General features: G+C 32.7%; 1 protein-coding gene across 3 annotated transcripts in view; it reads left to right on the top strand.

Annotated features, from left to right (window-relative positions):
• NBEA (neurobeachin) overlaps positions 1-21476 on the top strand; it is a 360491-nt gene that overhangs the window by 24054 nt on the left and 314961 nt on the right. For all 3 annotated transcript variants that reach the window (XM_087721296.1, XM_087721298.1, XM_087721299.1), the window contains exons 2-10: positions 1134-1365; positions 4499-4599; positions 5037-5132; positions 5493-5614; positions 8756-8882; positions 9966-10085; positions 11165-11311; positions 12235-12432; positions 12928-13061. In XM_087721296.1, coding sequence (XP_087577422.1) covers positions 1134-1365; positions 4499-4599; positions 5037-5132; positions 5493-5614; positions 8756-8882; positions 9966-10085; positions 11165-11311; positions 12235-12432; positions 12928-13061 — 1277 coding nt within the window. The remainder of the gene's footprint in view (positions 1-1133; positions 1366-4498; positions 4600-5036; positions 5133-5492; positions 5615-8755; positions 8883-9965; positions 10086-11164; positions 11312-12234; positions 12433-12927; positions 13062-21476) is intronic.

The following is a 21476-nucleotide window of genomic DNA, read 5'->3' on the forward strand; positions in this document are numbered from 1 at the left end:
TGTATGTATGTATGTATGTATGTATGTAGTAATTATTTAGTAATAGAGGTAAGCTCTTAAAAAATAAGTCAATTAGAGCCGAGGTGGCGCAGTGGTTAAATGCAGCACTGCAGGCTACTTCAGCTGACTGCAGTTCTGCAGTTTGGCTGTTCAAATCTCACTGGCTCAGGGTTGACTCAGCCTTCCATCCTTCCGAGGTGGGTAAAATAAGGACCCGGATTGTTGGGGGCAATGTGCTGACTCTGTAAACCGCTTAGAGAGGGCTGAAAGCCCTATGAAGCGGTATATAAGTCTAACTGCTATTGCTATTGCTATTATAAATAGAAGAGTTGGGCTTCTGAACTTCAGTCTACATAGAAGGTTAGATAGGATTTGGAAATGAAAAAAAACTTTATTTCTGTCATATATATTGTAATCTGAATGGGTTCCTGGCTACAACAATAAATATTAAAATCAAGACAGCATTGTAGTAATGAAACATAAAGTATTACAGATGACATGAATCTATCCTACCCATTATGTTTTCTAAAACGTGTTGTTACTAGCTTCTGATTGCATTTTCTATTCTCTTAATTAAGGTTCTAATAATATATAAAGAGACTTTTAAGTTTGTAGGCTGTTAATAAACAATCAGTTTTGATTTGGGCCTGATCTATCCCTATGTAAATGTTACCAAATTCAATTCCCACCATCACAATGAATTTCTTACTACATACCAGTGTAGAGATGGGCTTTACAGACTCATCTTTCCATGCTCAACATAAATTTCTAAAGACTTTTGTAAAAAAAAAAAGTGATAGAAAAGGGATTTTTTAAAAAAAATTTCTAACCTTTGTCATGCACTTTACAATATTATGATCATTTACGCACATAGTGATTTTAAGATATAATTTGATGTTCTATTAATTTACCATCATATATTTTAATTAATATCAGACTATTCACAAATAAATATCTGGGTTGCAATTCTAGAAAGACAGTGAATAAAGAAAATCTTAAAGGTAATCCCTAAGAATACATTCATTTTTGTAGATCACAAAGTAGTTTATGAACATCAAAAAAATTACATTAGTTTGCCTGAATCTTGAAAGGTCTAGTAAATTAACATTTTTTTTTTCTTTTTAAATTTTCAGTTGGTTGGTGGAGAATTTGATCTAGAGATGAACTTTATAATCCAAGATGCAGAAAGTATAACATGCATGTCAGAACTTTTAGAGCACTGTGATGTAACATGTCAAGCAGAAATTTGGAGTATGTTCACTGCCATCCTTCGTAAAAGTGTCCGGAATTTACAGACCAGTACAGAAGTTGGTTTAATTGAACAGGTGCTATTGAAGATGAGTACTGTGGATGATATGATTGCAGGTATAATTTATATAATAGATTATCATAATCCAGATATCTTTTTAACATTGTATATGAACTGATTAATTATTAGAGGATATTATCTGAGCACAGTTTGGAATTTTAAAAAGTTCAGGCTATTTTATAATTAATGAAATTATGTATTTTAAAGAAATATGAATAGATTATGACTATTGCTGATACCACTTTCTCAGACACAATTTTTAAATGTTTTTTTTAAATCCTCAAAAATAGAATTTTGAAAGTTTGACATTTGTGAATTTGAACTGGGTGGTAATCAAAGTAAATCAAACTTTAAATTTTGCAGATGTTTAAAAAAAGTTTTATAAGGATTATTTGAATGAAAACTATCATGTTGAAAGAGCATTAGTATATATCAAAAATCTTGTGCACTAGCCAAAAAACAAAATTAAAATGCAAGTTTAGGGAGTATTTTTAAACTTTTAATGTGTATTAAATCATATTATTTTGCAATATGATCAATTATTTTCCTTAATGTTTTATATCACAAAATATAGGTATTGAAATATTTCTTACAGAACCAGTATCTTAATTTTTGTTAGAATTACAGTAAGGATCTGATAATAATTCTTGAATTGAATCCAGGAATTAAACTCTGACATTCCTGTGTTAGCCACTTATTTTCACAGAGAACCTTTAGAGATGCTCTTCACAAACAAATTTATGTGTTGTAAAGTTGTTTAAAATAATGAATGAAATTTTAAAAGGTAGGTAAATCAATCTTGGTGTTAATCTTTCCATTTATCTTACTGTGGATGCTAAAAGAAGTTTTAGAGCATCTGTTGGATGTTTTTTTCATCACCTTGGTAGATATTTTCATAGTACCAGATGAGAAAGCTTCCTGGAAATGCTTATGTGAACATTAAGAGTTATTATGTTTTTTCTAGATTATTAATATGACCTATTGTCATTGAATCTGATTTATTTTGACTTACAGGATAACTGTAAGTGTTGAGATTTACCTATATGGTAGATATTTTCATAGTACCAGATGAGAAAGCTTCCTGGAAATGCTTATGTGAACATGAAGAGTTATTATGTTTTTCTAGATTATTAATATGACCTATTGTCATTGAATCTGATTTATTTTGACTTACAGGATAACTGTAAGTGTTGAGATTTACCTATATGGAGTTAAACCAAAAATATGAATTAAGTATGTGAGACTTCTGTAAATGAAGGATTGATACTATAGTGTAGAAGAAAATTTAAACATTTGATGACAGAGTCTGTACTCTTCATACTTATTCCAATTTTATCCCCAATAGATTCTACAATATTACATTATGTAATTCTGAAATATGAAGGCCAATAATGTACTGGATTTCTCTCCATTTTTTTCAGTATCACTGCTGTATGTACTGTGATAAAAATCCATCTTAGAAGCATAAAGTTTATTATTAAGCTTGAGGTTTGTAAATAACAAGGATCCAAATGGATGGCAGGCCTAAAGAGTAAAAATTAATTTTAGCCAAATTTAGCTTCCTTAATATGAGGAACATATAACTGATTAAAGTGATAATGCTGTTCAAAAGTGAAGACAGATATATAACTAAGTCCCTTTTAATATGAAAAAGAAAATCCTATGCCATTTTCTGTTCCACCTCTCTAATAATTTTATCATTCAATGTTATATGCAAGGACAAAGTGTATATTTAGATTTTTATCACTAAAGCAGTAAGCTTCATGGTTCCATGGTGTGAAATTAAAATATTTTCTATCACATGTTTTAAATATACAGAATGAGATACCAGGAAATAATAGTTGAAAATATTTTTTAAGTGGACAAGAAATAAAGGTATATTCTTGTTAAGAAGTCAGACAATGCTCAATATTCACTCAGTTAAATTAAGAAATAACTATTGGAAAATGTTATAAATTTAAGAATATTATTTGGAGGATGGAGTATTAAGTTTGATTAAAAATATTCCCAACTTTCTTTATATCAACCTATTAAAATAATTGTATGTTTGTTTTGGAGAATATCTAGGAGTCTATAATTTTTTTTGCAGTACCAAAAAGTTGATCATCAGCCAACTTCAGCTTAGAAAATTTATCAAAGGTAGTTCTTGACTTATGATCAGAATTTCCATTGCTAAGTAAGGCCATTATTAAGTGAATCAACTCAATTTTGCAACCTTTTTGGTTATGATTAAGCAAATCCCTGTAGTTGTTAAGTGAATCATGCAGCTGTTTAGCAAATTCAGATGCTCCAATTGACTGCTTGTTGGAAGCCAGTTGGGAAGGTTGCAAAGAGCAACCATACAACCCCAGGATGCTGCAGCCTTCATAAATACATGCTAATGGCCACATGCCCCATGACCATGGGGATGATGCTGCAGTCATAAATGTAACGACTAGTCATAAGGCATTTTTTTGAGTTGCTAAATAAATGGTTGTAAATCAAGGATTACCTATAATTAAAGTTGTAACACATCTTGCAAATTTACAGTTACTATTTGCATAAAATAGTAGTCCGTGATGTCACAATTGTGAGCTGATCACCAACCTCTTGGATTGTGATCATATGATCACAGAGATGTTGTGACAGTGGGCAACTATGAGGACTGGTCATATTGCTACTCATTCATCATGATTATAACTTTGTATGGTCACTGAACCTAGTGATCATAAATGAAGACCACCTGATATATAATTGCAAAATTTAAGATTAAAAAAACAATATTCCTACTTCAAGTTGAAGTTAAAGGTTGATAAAAGCTTCCACACAGTTACAAAATAATATCTGATCATTTCAGAAACTGGTTGAAGTAATAAAGATTCTTCTCTTGATCAATATATCTTGCATTATTGCAAACCTTTCTATATTGTTGAATTTGTTTATGAAAAAAGGGAAAACTCACAATATTAACTTTTTATCCATCCATTCAATTGCACAAGTGGTTTGGACTTTTGTCATGGCAGATCTAAGAAATCTCAAAATACATTCTTAGAGCTTATCATTATTCCTCTGAATTTTGCAAGACAGTCTTTAATTACTGGGAAACCTAGCATTCAGAGCTAATAATTTTAACAGTCAATCCAGTTTGTACTTTGAGATATTATTTATATAAAACATTTAGCAATGGAGTAATTTTATTTTTCTTTGAAGATCTTCTCGTTGATATGTTGGGGGTTCTTGCTAGCTACAGCATTACCGTTAAGGAATTGAAGCTTTTGTTCAGCATGCTTCGTGGTGAAAATGGAATCTGGGTAAGCTATAGCTAATGCAAACATAAGTTATGACTTGTTTAATTAAGGTGCAACATCATGTGTAATTAAGCATTTAGCAATTTTTTTAAAATTTTAAGTCAGCTTCTGATGACTTCTTTAAAATAAGTTTTTAGTCTATTTGGAAAACTAGATACCAACTACTATACAGTATCACACTGTAAGTGAATAAAATGAACGTTACTATAAATATAAATACTAATGGCGTGGCATAGCGGTTTTAATGTTGAAATACAGCTGGTGAGACCCAGGTTCATAGATATGAGGGAATTCATTGGTAACTTTAAGCCTATAACTTTCTTCTGAGGGAAATTTGAGGAGAGTGTTCTGTGTGTGCTGTCTCATTCTTGAAGGTGAGATAGATATAAATCTAATAAATAAATACAATAAAAACAATTGTATAATTTTGTTTTTGATAGCCCAGACATGCAGTCAAGCTGTTGTCAGTCCTTAATCAGATGCCACAGAGGCATGGTCCTGATACTTTTTTCAACTTTCCAGGCTGCAGTGCTGCAGTAAGTTTTAAGCAATACTTTATTGATCATAGTAAAACTTGAATCCTCTTGTAATGTATAAATATGAAATACTATGTTTAATTGTTTCACTTACATAGAATTAGTATGACTACTTTCGGAGCTTTGATACCTGAGAAAGATATCTGAAATGATTTTTCATAGTAAAACAGTTACTAGGTGTATTTTGCTACACATTTCATCCTTCAGAAACTCTGGATCATGTGCATTATCTAGCATTTTTGTATGAATAATGATGGGATGAATTTGATTAGTGCACCGAGATTACAAATTAATTATTTTTTGCAAATCATTTTTAGTTTTATTTGGTAATAATTAACTTTGTTTTCATTTTTTCCATAGGCAATTGCATTGCCTCCAATTGCCAAGTGGCCTTATCAAAATGGGTTTACGCTTAACACTTGGTTTCGCATGGATCCATTGAATAATATTAATGTAGATAAAGATAAACCATATCTTTATTGGTAAGTATATTGTGATATTTTTACTGTTGTTTAATTAAATAATTGCTTGCTTACCTCTTTTAGTAGAGAAAACAGGACTTTTCAGATATTGTTGTAACCAGATGGAAATAACCAAAGAAAAGAGAAAATCTTTATACCATAGTCTTCTGTATGTTTACTTAGTATCTCCCAGTCCAATTTATCACAGGGTTATTATATTAAGAATTGTAGGAAAGAATACTGTTTGTTGATGGCAGAAAGCTTAGCATAAACCAAAATAAGTAACCCTTTTCCAATGCAACATAGAGGATTCCTACATAATGTATTAACAAACGGATGCTATATGCTTTCCACTAGGAAATCAGTGAAACTAAGCACAGCAAGAATTACATTTAAGTAAACATAAGATTGTGACTTTGAATAAATATAATTTGTATTTGATCATTTCTTTCCATGTCAACATTATAAACTATTGGGCTTGGAAATGTATTACATAGGGCTAGGTTGGCCAGCTCAAATAGGCTGGGTTTATTCTTTACATAAATGTGTATGTTCCTCCATTTATAAAAAATAAACCAGTTAAGTTGGAGTCAATATTATAATAAAAATGTGAGAAGTAGATGCATTCTATACTTCAGCTTCACTTATACTTTCCAAATGTCTGAAATTAATAAATAATAAATTGCACTGGTTTTCTTTTCTTATGTAAACACCTTTGGCTTTTGTGTTTAGAAATAGGACAGTAGGAAAAAGATACAGTCATAAAATTTACTATGTATTGCTTTCTAGAAAAAATACAATATGTGCAATATGTTGAGAGATAGTTTGTTGTGTGGATGCACCTGCTGGAAAAAAAGAGTTTAATAATGACAAAAATATAGGGAGTAAGGAAAGGTGACAGTGACAAAAGGAGCATTCTAGTTTCATGAGGACAGCTACATGCTTACAATCTTTTACAATATTGGGCACGTACCCCAAAGTGATGGAACTTGAGACATGATTCCATTATTCTGCTTTAGTCAGATATATTGCATTAGGTCTACATGTCTGGATTTCAATAATGCAGATAACCCTTAAACAGAAGCAAATAATTAGAATTGGCTAGATCTCTTTGCTACTATCTAGTGCACGGATTTTATAGCCCAGATATGGTAGCCTGCATTGCATGACTGGCACTGTGTCCTTAAATAGATTAGATTTGTGTAAAGACAATGTCCTTTATAGTTTTCACATACCCTGTGGATATGCCATACCAAACTGGGTCAGCCTTATATGAATTCATTAGGGATTGCTTTCACTGATACTCATTTCTATCACAGTCTTTCTCTCCACCAACTTGATAGGCCAAAAGAAGGCAAAGATGCTTCATCTTTCTGCTAATTAAAAAAAAGCTGTGGTGAGAGGGACTAGGTAAGACTCTGGGCACATCAAAAAATAAGAACAGTTCTTAAGAATATAATTGAGGGTTTTTTATTGCCTAGAAGTCTACAAATAATTACTTTCTGACATCTGGAAAATTCTCATTATGTTTAACCTAAAAAAATATAGGTCTTCTCTTTTACTTGAGAGGAAAAGATACGATAAACAGTCCCCATCAAAGTCTTCTTTGGTCATTTAGCTTTGAGATATATTCAGCTGACTAGAGGTAGGGAGATCATTCCACAGATCAGCTATGTGTAATTGTTAATCCAATGGTAATTTTAGGATTATAAACCAAAATGTCTATAGGAGTCTTTATGGAACAATGTTATATAATGTTAATGTCTACTGTTGTTAGTCCTGCTTTTATGTGCCAAGAAATCTTTTCCATACTGAGAGACAGGCTCTCCCTCCTGTCTCCCATAATCATTCCCACATACCATTACAACTGTTAAGGACATTAAAGGTAATGAATGAAGTAACTGCTCTAACAAATCAATATTTCTGAAATGAGTTATGCTTTATGATACGGAGGGTGTTATTAACTATTTTTAAATTATAAATTATATTTGTTAAGGATATAATTCTGTGAACCTATGAATATTGGGGGGCTCTAAGTCCACATTCAGTGGTATGAAATATATATTGACTTTTAGTCTTAAATAATCTAAAATACATTTATAATACTACTGTGAATCCAATTTTTCCACTTTCCTTTAATGAGATATTTATAACCGTGATTTTGAATGCTGGTACAAATTTTGCAAGCTTTTCTCCAATTTCCTCATTATATCTTAATAACATCCCTGCAACACATTTACTATCTTTAGTTGCCATTATGTATAGATTTTGTAAAATTTATAATGAATCAACATATTCTGCTAACTCTATTTTTTTAGGAATAAAAGCATTTTGTCCTATTAAAAAAGTTTTTTTTGTATTTGTTATTGTCCTTAAGCCTACAATACTGGCACTCTGAATTTACAGTTTTAGATCAATTACAGGTATTCCTTGCTTAATGACCACAATTGGGACCAACAATTCCATCACAAAGTGACATGATGTTAAGCAAGACATCATATACCACGACACATTTATTAATTCATTTCTGCCATGGTTGTTAAGTGAGTCACCTGTCATTGTTAAGCAAATCATGATATGACCACAACTTGCTACTTTACTACTGGCTTCTCCATTGATTCTGCTTGGTAGTCATGTGTTAAGCACGCAACTGTGATCATGTGATTGTGGGACACTATGGCGGCCGTAAACACCTGCCTGTTGCAAAACCGCCAAATCTTGATCATGTAATTATGCAGACACTGTAACAGTTGTAAGGTCTGTTGTAACAGTTTGCATGGTCAAGTTTAAATTGCATTTTTTTTAAAAGCTTTTCAAATATGTACCATATTTTGTTTTCTATTTATTTTTATTTTTAAATTTTTGTTCTTTTATCCTTTTTTCAGAAACAAAATTTAAAAATCAAAATGAAGGAAATATTTATTTGCAGCATTTGAAATACATACTGTAATGCATATAGCAACAGTCAAATTGTTAAAAATGAATTTCAGTTTGTGTACTGTGCAATTTGATTTTATTAATTAAACATAACTAGCATAGCATAAGAACATAACATAACAAACGTAATGTAATGTAACGTAACTTAATTTAATTTAACATAATTTAACTTACTTAACTTTATTGGAGAGCTTTTTTTTAAAAAAATATTTTTTACATTTTCAGTTTTCGCACCAGCAAAGGGGTTGGCTATTCTGCACATTTTGTTGGTAACTGTTTGATAGTCACATCATTGAAATCAAAAGGCAAAGGTTTTCAACACTGTGTGAAGTATGATTTTCAGCCTCGCAAGGTAAGCACAAAATGCTTATATTAGTAATTATCAGAGAATATCAGCCTATTTGTAATTATGATTAAAGTTATAGTGGTGAGCTAGGCCAAATTTTTAGTTTTACTCTTTGCATTTTGGACAATTTTGAAGTCATAGTAATAAATGCATGCAAAAGGCGAGTTGTCAGTACAAATATATGTGGCAAACTATTATGAACTGTGTGTTCATAATATTAAACTAAATTTCTGCAATTTTCTATAGAATATCGCTATTCTATAGCGATATATTATTTGAAATATTATCAAATTTATTAAATTAAATTGTAGTGTTTTTCTGGACATTAAAAAAAACAAATAATAAATGTATGCCTGCAATTAATACTATAGTTTCTCTCACTATATTTATTCAGAAATGTTAATTACTTTGTGGAAAATGTTGCTCATTTATATATTTCAGATTAGAAGAAAATGAAAACTCTCTTCAGATTTTGTTTCTATCCTTTTGTTTGTTGAATTTTTACTGAGATTTTAAAGTTGCAATATTTTATATTGATTCATTGATTATGTGTCCTCAAGTCATTCAGCTGTTAGTAATCATATAGGTAGATTTCTCCATGATTATCTGTCCATAACCTCTGGTATTTTCATTGCCAATTCTAAGGATGTTGCCATTAATTTGTTTTTGTTAATATTTAATTTTAGTCCCATTTTTTTCACTGTGCTCCTTAATTTTTATTATTAAAGTTTGCAATTTTTTTACATTTTTAGTTATCAGTGTAGTGCTTTCAGCCTAGCATGTTCTAATATTATACGGTAGGTTCAAATAATACTGTTCCTTGGAACTTTTCAATTTCAAAATCTGATGATAATTTCTCATGAGCAGTGTTTGAAAGATTTATGATTTGGAACATTTTGAATTTTTAATTTAAACTGCATTATGGATTGTTTGATTTTTAAAACATATTTTTAAATATTTTTTATAAAACTTGAATTATTAAATTTGTATTTTTAGGACAGTACTATTATACTGTTTTGTATTTTAAACAGCATAATTGTTAAAAGAGGTTAAAAGGTGATGCTTCATATATCTTGCCTTTCTTTTTAGTGGTACATGATCAGCATTGTGCACATCTACAATCGCTGGAGAAATAGTGAAATCCGTTGTTACGTTAATGGTCAGCTAGTATCCTATGGTGACATGGCTTGGCATGTGAATACAAATGATGTATGTTTTCAAAAGATTCTTATATTTTTAAATATATAGATAAAATGTATTTATTTATTTTTGCTTATTTAAAATGTTGATTTATAAGGCCACCCCTCCCCCCAATTCAAAGCTGGCTCTGGAGGCATTACAAAAATATTTCTAAAAAAGGACATTGCATATCAGAGAAAAGACATACTGTGGCCCAAACAAACCAATATTCATCAAATAGATATACCAGCAACCTATCCAAGAGCCAAGTGTTTAAAGATTCATAAAAATATGTCCTTTTAGAAACTGCAGACAAAGAAATACAAAACATAGATTGTCCCCCATGTCCAGGGAACTCTTTAAAAAAAACATAATATAGCTGGGAACAGATTGGTTATCAGTCTTTTCTAAGTCAAATAACATATAAATTATTAGAGCCCTGTGATATTTTATTATTTTTTAAAACTATCATAGAGGATTCCTAGTTTCTAAAAGCAGCAGCATTTGGAAAGGAGTACCATTTTTCCAGTCCATGCTATTGTTTAAAAACATAGTTTTATTTATCTCACAAATTGCTCCTATATAACTTGGAGAAAAGGGCTTTGACTGCCTAAAGAAAATAAATCACTGGAAAGATTGAGCACTGGAAAGAATTTCACAAATAATATATATATAAATATAAGTATTGACAGTAGTGAATCAGATTCATATTGAAATGTATATCTTGCCTTTTGCTAGTTCCCTGAAGTGTTTATTCCCCAGACTTCTTGGTTTTTAATAATGTCAAACAATAAGAGGACGTAGCATTATAAGAGTTTCAGATTGGACGACTTGCAAGTAGTATGCTGCAAAAACTTTCATTTTCTAATATGCCAACCTTTTGATCATTTTAATTATATTAATAAAGAATTTTCTAACATTTTGCCTTTATCTGTGTCTCTTTATTTTGAATATAAACTATGGATGTAGATGGTTGTATTTCTCCTTAATGTTACATATTGTTATTACCTGCAAATTTTAGCGAATGAGGATTTAAAATAGCTTGCATCTTTTTTTCTAGGCATTTCTATGTATTTTATGTCTAATTTCTTTGTTCTCCTTTTATACAGAGCTACGACAAATGTTTTTTGGGATCATCTGAAACTGCTGATGCAAATAGGGTTTTTTGTGGTCAACTCGGGGCAGTCTATGTATTTACTGAAGCTCTTAACCCAGCACAGATTTTTGCTGTACATCAGTTAGGACCTGGATATAAGGTAATATTATATTATAATTCCAGTTCAGAAAAAAAATAGTTGCATTGCATTATAATGAACTGGTGTTGTTTGGACTCCTTTTATATAATCTTTAAATTATAATTCTTATTTTATAGAATATGCTTTTAAATATACTGTGTGCATGTATGTGTGTGTATATATAAAACCATTATACTAAAGCAATTCTAACAGATATCCATAATAAATAAAATGAATTGAATATTGATTTTTTAAAAGGTTGCATTGTATTAGACTCTATGATATATTCATTTCCAAAAACATTGTAAGTACTTTTAATAGAAATATTATTGTCAAATAATGTAACAAGTCAGCAGATGCACTCTTACATATTGAAACAAACTCTTATATACTAACTCTAACATCATCTGTTATGCGATTCTCATGGCAGTATTTATAAATGCTTTAATGGTGTGGCATTGGTTGGAATGCCTTCTCTTTGCCAACAATTTATTTGCATCTCTGAAGAGTAACTCTATGTTCCTCTACTTACAAAAATGCATCAAATTCATATAATAGTTTTCAATTTCTTGGAGATTCTTGTAATATATACTATTAAAATATTGGGAAACTATAATATACTAGATTTGCAGCATGTTCATATACTCATGTTGAGTACCTATAATCCTTCATGGTGCATGTTATAAATCAGCTAGCTTTTTTGAAACAGTTTTTTGAAACAATAAATAAAATACCTTTTTAAATTTTTGTTATTCTTCAGTAAGAATATTTAGGTCTTTGCAAAGAGCAAAGAACATGCTTGATTTCATCAATGTGTAGTGAAGTGGCCATATCTTGATTATTTATTATGTCATTATTGTTTGTCCTTCCGTGGTATATAAGAGGTGTACTTTTGTAAATATCTTAGTGATTGTGTGCTTTAACATTCTTCCTTTCTTCTGCAGAGTACTTTCAAATTTAAATCTGAAAGTGATATTCACCTTGCTGAACACCATAAGCAAGTTCTCTATGATGGGAAACTTGCAAGTAGTATTGCTTTCACCTACAATGCTAAGGCTACAGATGCTCAACTATGCCTTGAATCTTCACCAAAGGAAAATCCTTCAATTTTTGTACATTCTCCCCATGCTCTTATGCTTCAGGTTTGTGTAACAATAGATTTATTATTTTCAATTTTTCAATGTTTTATTAATGTCACATAAAGTGTTTGAAAGCTACTAAATTTTAAATATATGTTGAAAAATCATTTTTACAAATTATTAATGTATGCAGCCCATACAAATTGTTTCCTCTGTGTTGATGAATTTTCTGTTATGATTATTATCTTTAGTCTGTAATTTATTTATTATAAACAGTGAATTCATGAGCTTGGTTTTAGTAATGTTAATTCCTGTGTTACTGATGAAATGTTAGCCTTATTTATTTATTACAATTGAAATCTGTTTCAATTTCTGTTACTGCTATAATAGAAACAGTCCAGTCTTAAATATCTTGAAGAAATGAATTTAAAATAGATGAACTATTTTTATCTAATAGATGAGATAATCAGGTGGATTATATTTCCACTGAGTAGCACATATTTGACCTTGAATGGTGGTCCAATACAAAGAGAACTGCTTCTTCTTTTTTAAATGCAGGATGTGAAAGCGATTGTGACGCATTCTATCCACAGTGCGATTCATTCAATAGGAGGAATCCAAGTTCTTTTCCCTCTGTTTGCTCAATTAGACAATCGGCAACTTCATGACAGTCAAGTGGAAACAACTGTCTGGTAGGTTTTTGTCAGGAAAACTTATTGCTGGAAATTCTCATAATTTTGCATAATATATGATAAATCCATTGAGTGGTTTCCCCTCACGCCCCCATACTAGGTTTTGTCATTTTTTTCATGACATATGAGGGATAGTATAAATGGTAGTATAAATGGTATATGATGGATATGTTAATCAAAACTCAAGTTTTTAAAATCACTTGTTTCATATTTGTATTACAAAATTGTTGACTTATAAACACATTTAACAATAGTTTGGCGAACCACGGTTTGTTCACCCACACAGTAACTTGGTTATAATAAAATTAAGCTGTGATGTGGGATCATTATATTATAATATTGACTATACACTAAATCTAAATCTAAATCATATTAGACTTTACATAATGTGACAACCCACTCTGTATCTTTCAATAAAGTTGTTTTCTTTCTGTGTTATCATAACTGAAAAATGAAATGTTTCTGATGGAATTAAAAGTAAAGGGATTAATATTAGACATTTCCAAACCTATCCTATAAAGCAGTGTTTGTTAAAAATAGATTGCCCATTAGCTGACAATATTGGTTAACCTATGAAGGGTTCAAAATCTTAGCAAGATTGAACCTCATTAGTGCTTAAGTCAGGGGTGTCGAACTTGCGGTTTGTGAACCAGATCCGTCTCAGGCAAGCTACACCCACATCACAATACATCATGATACGTCATGTGATACGATCAGGTTTGACATCCATGCCTTAAGTAATAGATCATAAAATAGTAGATCTCTTAGGCTAGACTGTAAATTAAAGAATGGAATGGCAACTAACTTCCATATCATTGCCAGAAAAATTGTGAAGTCACTAGAAATTAAGCTTGAATCAAATTAGATTTTATCTTTTTGCTACTACCATAAATTGTTTCAGTGAAATGTGAATAGCTCATATAAATTTAACTACATTATTTAACATTTATGAATAAATGACCATTTTTCAAGCACTTGCATTGGACATTTTTCATTTTGATTTTTTTTTCTTAGTAAACTAGAATTAAGTGCTATTATGTGAATTGCTTGAGTAAACATTTATGATATGCTGAAGTGATGTTTGGGGAGTTTGCTCTTCATAGCTTTAAATTACAATTAACATATAAAAATTCACAAAAGCCAGCAAATGAAAACTGATATTAGTAGAATGAAAACATTTGTAATTAATAGCATCTAATTACATTACTTGTACTAAATAAATATTTTATATTGGAATGAGACACTCTAGTTTAGTAAATAAGTCCTGACTGCTACTGAAATTTACTTTTTAGTTGCCCTCATTAGATGTACAGTAGATGTTAGAAATACGTATTTCAAAGCATTTGGGAAGAATACCACACTGTTCATAAAATAAAGAGTGCTATTAATCAAAGCACCCCCATCTTTTTTCAGACTTCTGTGCATAGGTCCATAAAAAGTGGTCTGTGTCAACTTGTAAAAGCATTTCAAAATGCTTTAATAAAAACTTTGCATGAAGTCCAAAACAAAACTTCAAAATTATTTTTCAAGTATTTATTTCCTAGAAAAAATGAACATATATACTGTGTTTCCCTGAAAATACGACCTGTCCGGAAACTAACACTTTGTCACATTTATTGCATGGGCAAAAATATAAGCCCACCCCCCAAAATAAGTCCCCTGGATACCCCCCCTCTGGCCAGGCAGAGAACCGCTCACCGACCTAGCGGTATCCCAAAGACACAAAGCCGCGGGAGCTGGGGAAGGGGGGAAGGCGCTCACCTTGCTTGCCACCTTAGGGATCCTGCTAGGGGGGAAGGCGCTCACCTTGCTTGCCACCTTAGGGATCCTGCTAGGTTGGGGAGTGGCGTTCTGCCTGGCCGGAGGGGGGAATTGCTGGGTGGTTGCTCGTGAGCGTGGTCACCTCATGCTGCTTTGCCCCTGGGGCTGTGCCTGGCTGTTTGGGAGCCAGTTCACAAGGGAGCAGTTGCCCAGCAACAATAAGCCCTCCCCTTGTACTAAGCCCAAGGCCATATTTCGTGGGGCAGAAGAAAATACGACTTTGTCTTATTTTCGGGGAAACACGGTAGTTTAGTTGGGCTCTTATAAAATAGAAAATTTCTAGAGTAGTTATCACCTGAGCCTTCATTCTCCATTTGTATCTAAAGTCCTACCTGCGAAATCATGAAGGTACCTCTTAATAACAAATGTTGAGGGATGTGCCTGTTTATTTATTTAAAGCATTTATACAACTGCTCATCTTGAACCAACTCTGGAAAGCTCAAAATCCCAAACTAAAATCATTATCCATCTACAATAAAATAAAAATAAAAAGACCTGGCATTGCAGTTAAATTTCCCATGCAAACAGAATGGGGATATCAGTCTCATCTTCATGAGTGAAAATTCAGGTCTTAAAATACTTATGGGTTGTCTTATGGACAATCTATATACCTCAGGGATGAATCAGAGACAACAATCTACTCATTTCTAAATGTTTCATCAAGTTTATGACAGGGCTATTCCTTTATAATCTGGTTGCCAGGCAGTATACCTCCATATCCATTTTGGAATTGATTGTAAGAAAAGATAGTTGTTACGTGGAATATTGAACTGTCAGCTAGAAACTTTTGTTTGGTTTTTAAATGTGAGAATGTTGACCAGTCACAATTCTTTTACAGGGAATGAGCATTGCTGTTATAGTTAAGCTTTTTCTATGTGATATATGTACATTACTTGTTATTTGGGCAGATATGAATAGTAGAGATTGTATAGCAGGGAAAACTGAAGTGCATCTCTATCTTTTACACACACGAAGAAGATGGGGGAATTGATTTCAAGAGGGAGAAAATAATGTCCCAGAAACACAATAGCATGGAGAAGACTCTGGTTTGGGTTGCTTTACTTTGTATTTCAAATTAGCTTTTTTGATCATTCAGACAGATTTTGATCATGAGGGGTTATTTGGCATAGATTTATTGACCTTCTGTTTCTCTGGCAGGAGACTTTAAGTTTCTACATTCCATGTAGAAGTTTCTGAGGTGTTGGAAGTTCAATCTTGTCTTTATTCCATTATTATTAATATTTTTTAGTATTCTTACTATTTTATATATTATTATTATGTGGTTAATCTTTGGTGACATTCACAACCTTTGGGGCTGGTTGGTAGCTCAACAGCTCGAGTCCTAACCAAGGACCTAGGAACTGTTAAGGTAACATTGGAGGATATAAGCTGTTCCAAGTAGGGTGGTTCTTTGTAGAATCAGAATGTTCAAGTCTGATAAATTTAAAATTTCCAAATAGCGAGGTAGCCCTTTAGGTATTGCTCCAAAGGCTCCAATTACAATCGGGACAACAAACGATTTATTTTTCCACAGTCGCTCAACTTCAATTTGCAAGTCCCGGTACTTTGTTGTTGTTGTTGTTGTTGTTGTTGTTGTTGTTTCCTGTTAACTATTTTGTTATTAATATAGTACAGGAGTGTAAATCGATTTCATTGAGGGCTGTATCAGGGTTGTGTGTGACCTTGAGGGGCCAGGGTGGGTAAGACCAGCTCAATGTCAGTCATGTTTGGAGCACCTGTGGTGGCCCAAGCACTCTGCAAGCCAAAACAGGCTCCCAAGCTCCATTTTGGAGGTGACAGCCTCCTGCAACCCTCTGCCAGAGAAAACAGAGCTTAGGAGGACTGTCCGTGGCCCACCCAAAAGCAGTTTTCACTGGCAGAAGCACCACTGGCCAGGTCTCCATTGTTTCTAGGGCAGCTCTTCAGGCCAGATGTAAACACCCTGTGGGCCGGATGCGGCCCTCAGGCCTTGAGTTTAACACTTCTGATATAGTATATAGATGACAGGCTAACAATTTCTGAACTGATTTAGTATTTGATTAGTTTAAAATTCTTTTGACCTATTTTGTAAGGGGTGGGAATTAATATTGTCCTATTATATTGATCAGCATTCAACTAGGAAGATGTTATGTTACGACACTTTTCCTTTTCCCCCCCCTTTTTTAATATTTCAATGTTTTGTATTTAACTTTTCTTGAATAAACTAAGTATTATTTATAAAAATAATTATATCAAGAATGGATTACTATGATACAATGTACAGTATATGAAAATTCATTTGAATTAATGATGGAAACGTCAGATAGCAGATGTCAGGTTATAGATTGGATGAGAATATTAGTATTGATTTCCTTTTCATTTATGAATATGTTCATATTTTAAAGAGTTTAGAACTATTTCATTGGAATTAACTGGATAGTGTAATAGATAATTTATTGTTGCCGAAGTCTGAAATAGTTTGTCAGATCAGATCTATTGTGTCTAATATTTTCTAGTAATCCCTAGATTTGAAGATGTCAGTGAAATATGTTTATGTTTGGCTGGGAAAGCACTGGGATGGATGTTTAGATCTAAAGAACATTGGGTATTGAGATACCAAAATATGTGTTTTATCTGCACTGGTACCCATAGCTATCAACCTGCACTGGATATATTTTTAAAACTGCACATTTATTAACATCATAGATACATTTCGGTTCAAATAAAATCAGTTTTGATTTTGTGTAATTTTGTGTAGCTAGGTAATATGGATATGGCAAAGAATTATAAAAAAAACCCAATATTTCAATAATTACATACATTAAAATGTTTAAATTTTAGCAGCTTTTTGAAATAATATTTTTTTAAAAATATATAAATGTTCATCAATTTTTGTGATTGGTGTTATCCATAGTTTTAAATTTAGCATTATAAATATATTTTGTAAACCTGGTTAATGGCAATGGGATAATTAAATATTTCCATTTAAAATAAATTCTTATGCTGAGAGATTTTGTTCATATTAAGAATGTCATTCATACTTTCTTTTTCTTTTACTTTACTATAGGCCATAGATTATTGCTTGTGATGGAAACATAGGCTCTTGATTTTTATGAATGCAGAAATATATATATTAAAGGAAATAATATTTTTCCAAATTGCTTTCTAATATCAAAAAGAAAAGAAAACACAGCAAAAACATTTTATGTTTGAATCTATAATTTAAAAATTTAATTTTACAAGATAAAAATCAAATATTTCCTACATCCATCTGTTTCTCTATCTCTCTATTTATCCTTTTATCCACCCATCCATTTACATATTCTGTATCAATAGAATGGGTATTGTATCAAATACATTTTCTGTATCAATAGAATGAGCATTATATCAAAGTACATGGCAAGAGATTTAATGGAATCATGACTGAATTAAGGTTGTTGGACTAAAGGAAGTTTTGTTTAAGGTTTATATGACTGAATGACTTGAGAATTTAAGATATAAGTCACTGCTACACTGCCAATATCCAGCTCTATTTCCCATGCCATTGCTATGAAGGGAAGTGTTCCAATTCTTGCACAATTATCTGGACTATAAAATATTAGATATTGAGTAAGATTTTGAAATCAAATTCTGATATGATAAAGGTACTTTGAATCATATGTTTGGGAGATGGTGTTTATTCATTTTCACATGGTTTATAATAATAGGATTGATTGATTGATTCAACATTATTACTGAAGGTACTGCTAGCCTTGGCAGAAGAAAGTAGGTATATTTTGCAGCAATTGTAAGCATTCTTGTATAGGTATAGCTCAGCTATAATGAACCATGCTCTGGTAACCTCCTGATTGGATTACTGTAATGCATTATATATAAGGCTGCCCTTGAAGGTGCCTCAAAGTGTTCAGTTCAGAACTTGTCTGCTATAATTCCCAGTAATCTAACTAAAATGAACCACAGTACTTCATCTCTTAAAGAAATACATTGACTCCTTTTTTAAAATTTATGACCCTAATTTTAGCTCCTGTTTCTTATCTTTTAGAGCCTTAAATGGCTTGGAGTGAAATACCTGAAAATCCTTCTTACTTTATAACTTTATTTATTCATTTAATCAATTTATATAGCCACCCATCTGGTCATCATGGCTCTGGATGATGAACACAAGAATAAAAACCAAAGCAATATAGACAAAGCAAACAATAGTAAGACAATAACAATACAAATCAAATTTTATAATCCAATCATATCAGAAAAAATTACAATATTAGCTTTATCCAATGTAAAGGACCCATGCCCAGAGGAATATTCAGATCCTGAATAATTTATGAAATTGTTTTTTGGGGGAGAGATTTATGTTCCAATGGACAGATTCCATGACATCTAGGGCACACTTCTCTGGTTATGCAGGAAGGTATTGCTTAATAAATGGGACCAGGAGCATCACTGAACTGCTACGTCTAGTGGGCTGGACAAAACCAGCTTCAAGGAAGTGGTCTTGCAAATAACTCCGTCCTTGGAGGATTATAAAGCCCTTGAATTGCTTTATATGTGGTAATCAACACCTTGAATTGCACCTGGAAGCCCACTGAGATCCAATGTAGCTCATAGAGCAGTGGTGTAATGCGATGTACACCATGTGTGATGTACCCAATGAGATGTACTCATAACTGCCCATGCCACTGCATTGTGGACTAGTCACAGCTTCTGAGTATTTTTCGAAGGCAGTTCCATGTGGAGCATATTGCATTAATCCATGTGGGATATTACCAATGCCTGGGTCACTGTGAGCAAGATCTCTTGATCCAGAAAAGGCTCAATTGGTAAACAAGACAGATTTGTGCAAAAGTCCTCCTGACAATGTCTGCCCCCTATTTCTTGAACAGTAGCTTCAAAGCCAGAAAGACCTACAAATTACGTCAGTTTGGTCTGGTGCTCAATTAAGCACTGAATATGGAAAATCTCGGAATCCAGAGGACTTTGAAACTCCTAACTACTAAATCTTCAAAACCCCATGGCCTGCAGAAAAGAATCAATCTACATCGCTTGAATGGCCTAAGGAAAAATATGCTATTGGGATGATAGCATACTGGTGATACTGAACCCATTTTTCCTAATGACCTATTGGATTCTACTTTGAATAGGAGTGTGGAGACAGCAGAACTATGAGGGACATCACAAAACACTTCCCCTACTCCCAATCCCCTGAGCCAGTTCAAAAGGATACCATAATCAATATTATTAGAAGGCACAAGTGATTAAGAATGATATAGTTTTCCCAGTGTTTCCCCTGCCAGAGGGGAGAGCATACTGGTGATACTGAACCCATTTTTCCTAATGACCTATTGGATTCTACTTTGAATAGGAGTGTGGAGACAGCAGAACTATGAGGGACATCACAAAACACTTCCCCTACTCCCAATCCCCTGAGCCAGTTCAAAAGGATACCATAATCAATATTATTAGAAGGCACAAGTGATTAAGAATGATATAGTTTTCCCAGTGTTTCCCCTGCCAGAGGTCATCCACAACTTCAATCAATGTTCCTTCAGCCCTATACTTTAGTCTAAAATCAGACTGTAGCCATCCCTTCTCAAACATGTTCCCTAGTTGTCCAGCATAGTTAGGTCACTCTTTGTCAATTTCATCAGCACTGTAGGTATCTTTTCTGTCATTTCATCACTTAAAGTTCTTCTGGTAATCAAGAGCAGCCTTCAGCTTGACAACCAAGAGTCCAGTCAAATTGTGCACTTGAACCTTCAGGAACTAACACAACCTTGTAAAAACCTATCTGGTGTCAACAGCCCTCTGGGGCCTATCGATAGAATAGGCCTTATCTTCTTGTAGTGGAAAGCAGATTTAGAGCATTTCAAGAGAAAGAAATTAGTCCATGGAAATGGGGTGATGGTAGGCTCCTCAAAACCAAATCGTTGCCCTAATAAAAAACCATATCCAATGTGTTTTTATTAGGGCAATCGTTGCCCTAATAAAAAACCATATCCAATGTGTGATTCCCAATGTGTGTGAGTGGCTCTTGATCACTTGATTTAGTAGTTGCTATAGTAACCTGAATACCCCCAGTCTATCAGAATCCCTGCCTAATGAATCTTCTTGCCCATATGCCTCAGGAACTCCACTGCCAACTGAGCCATGAAGTCAAGAAGCTTATGCAAGAAAGTCACTACTGTTGGGATTTCCCTGCTCCCCCCCTCTGATTTGTTCCTTTCTCAGAGGCAAGAATATTGAACGTTCAGTGCAGCCAGGGCCCTATATAAAGAGCGCAATATCCTTTTATAGTTTGATATAAACAACCAGTTTGTGCATGCTTAACTCTTAAAATCTTGAGGTTGTATTTTCCTAATGTATCATAATTTGATTTATCAGTGTTCTAATTGGTGCGCTTTATCTCTGTTGCCAGGAGTGTAACAGTTTCCCCTAATTCTCTATTTGCCTGTATGACTTTCTCACTTCTGTATAATGACAAAGTGCTTTGTTTCCCAAAAAGTAGAGAAGGGAACAAGGGGATCAGCCATATTGGACTTAATTCTCACTAACAGAGAGGAAATGATAGAAGGTGTTGAAGCCACAGAAACCCTGGGGGCAAGTGACTATGCAATA

The sequence above is a fragment of the Thamnophis sirtalis genome, unplaced genomic scaffold (genome assembly GCF_051295495.1).
Source record: "Thamnophis sirtalis isolate CommonGarterSnake01/CBP01778 unplaced genomic scaffold, rThaSir2_p1.2 scaffold_8, whole genome shotgun sequence".
Classification (NCBI taxonomy): Eukaryota; Metazoa; Chordata; class Lepidosauria; order Squamata; family Natricidae; genus Thamnophis; species Thamnophis sirtalis.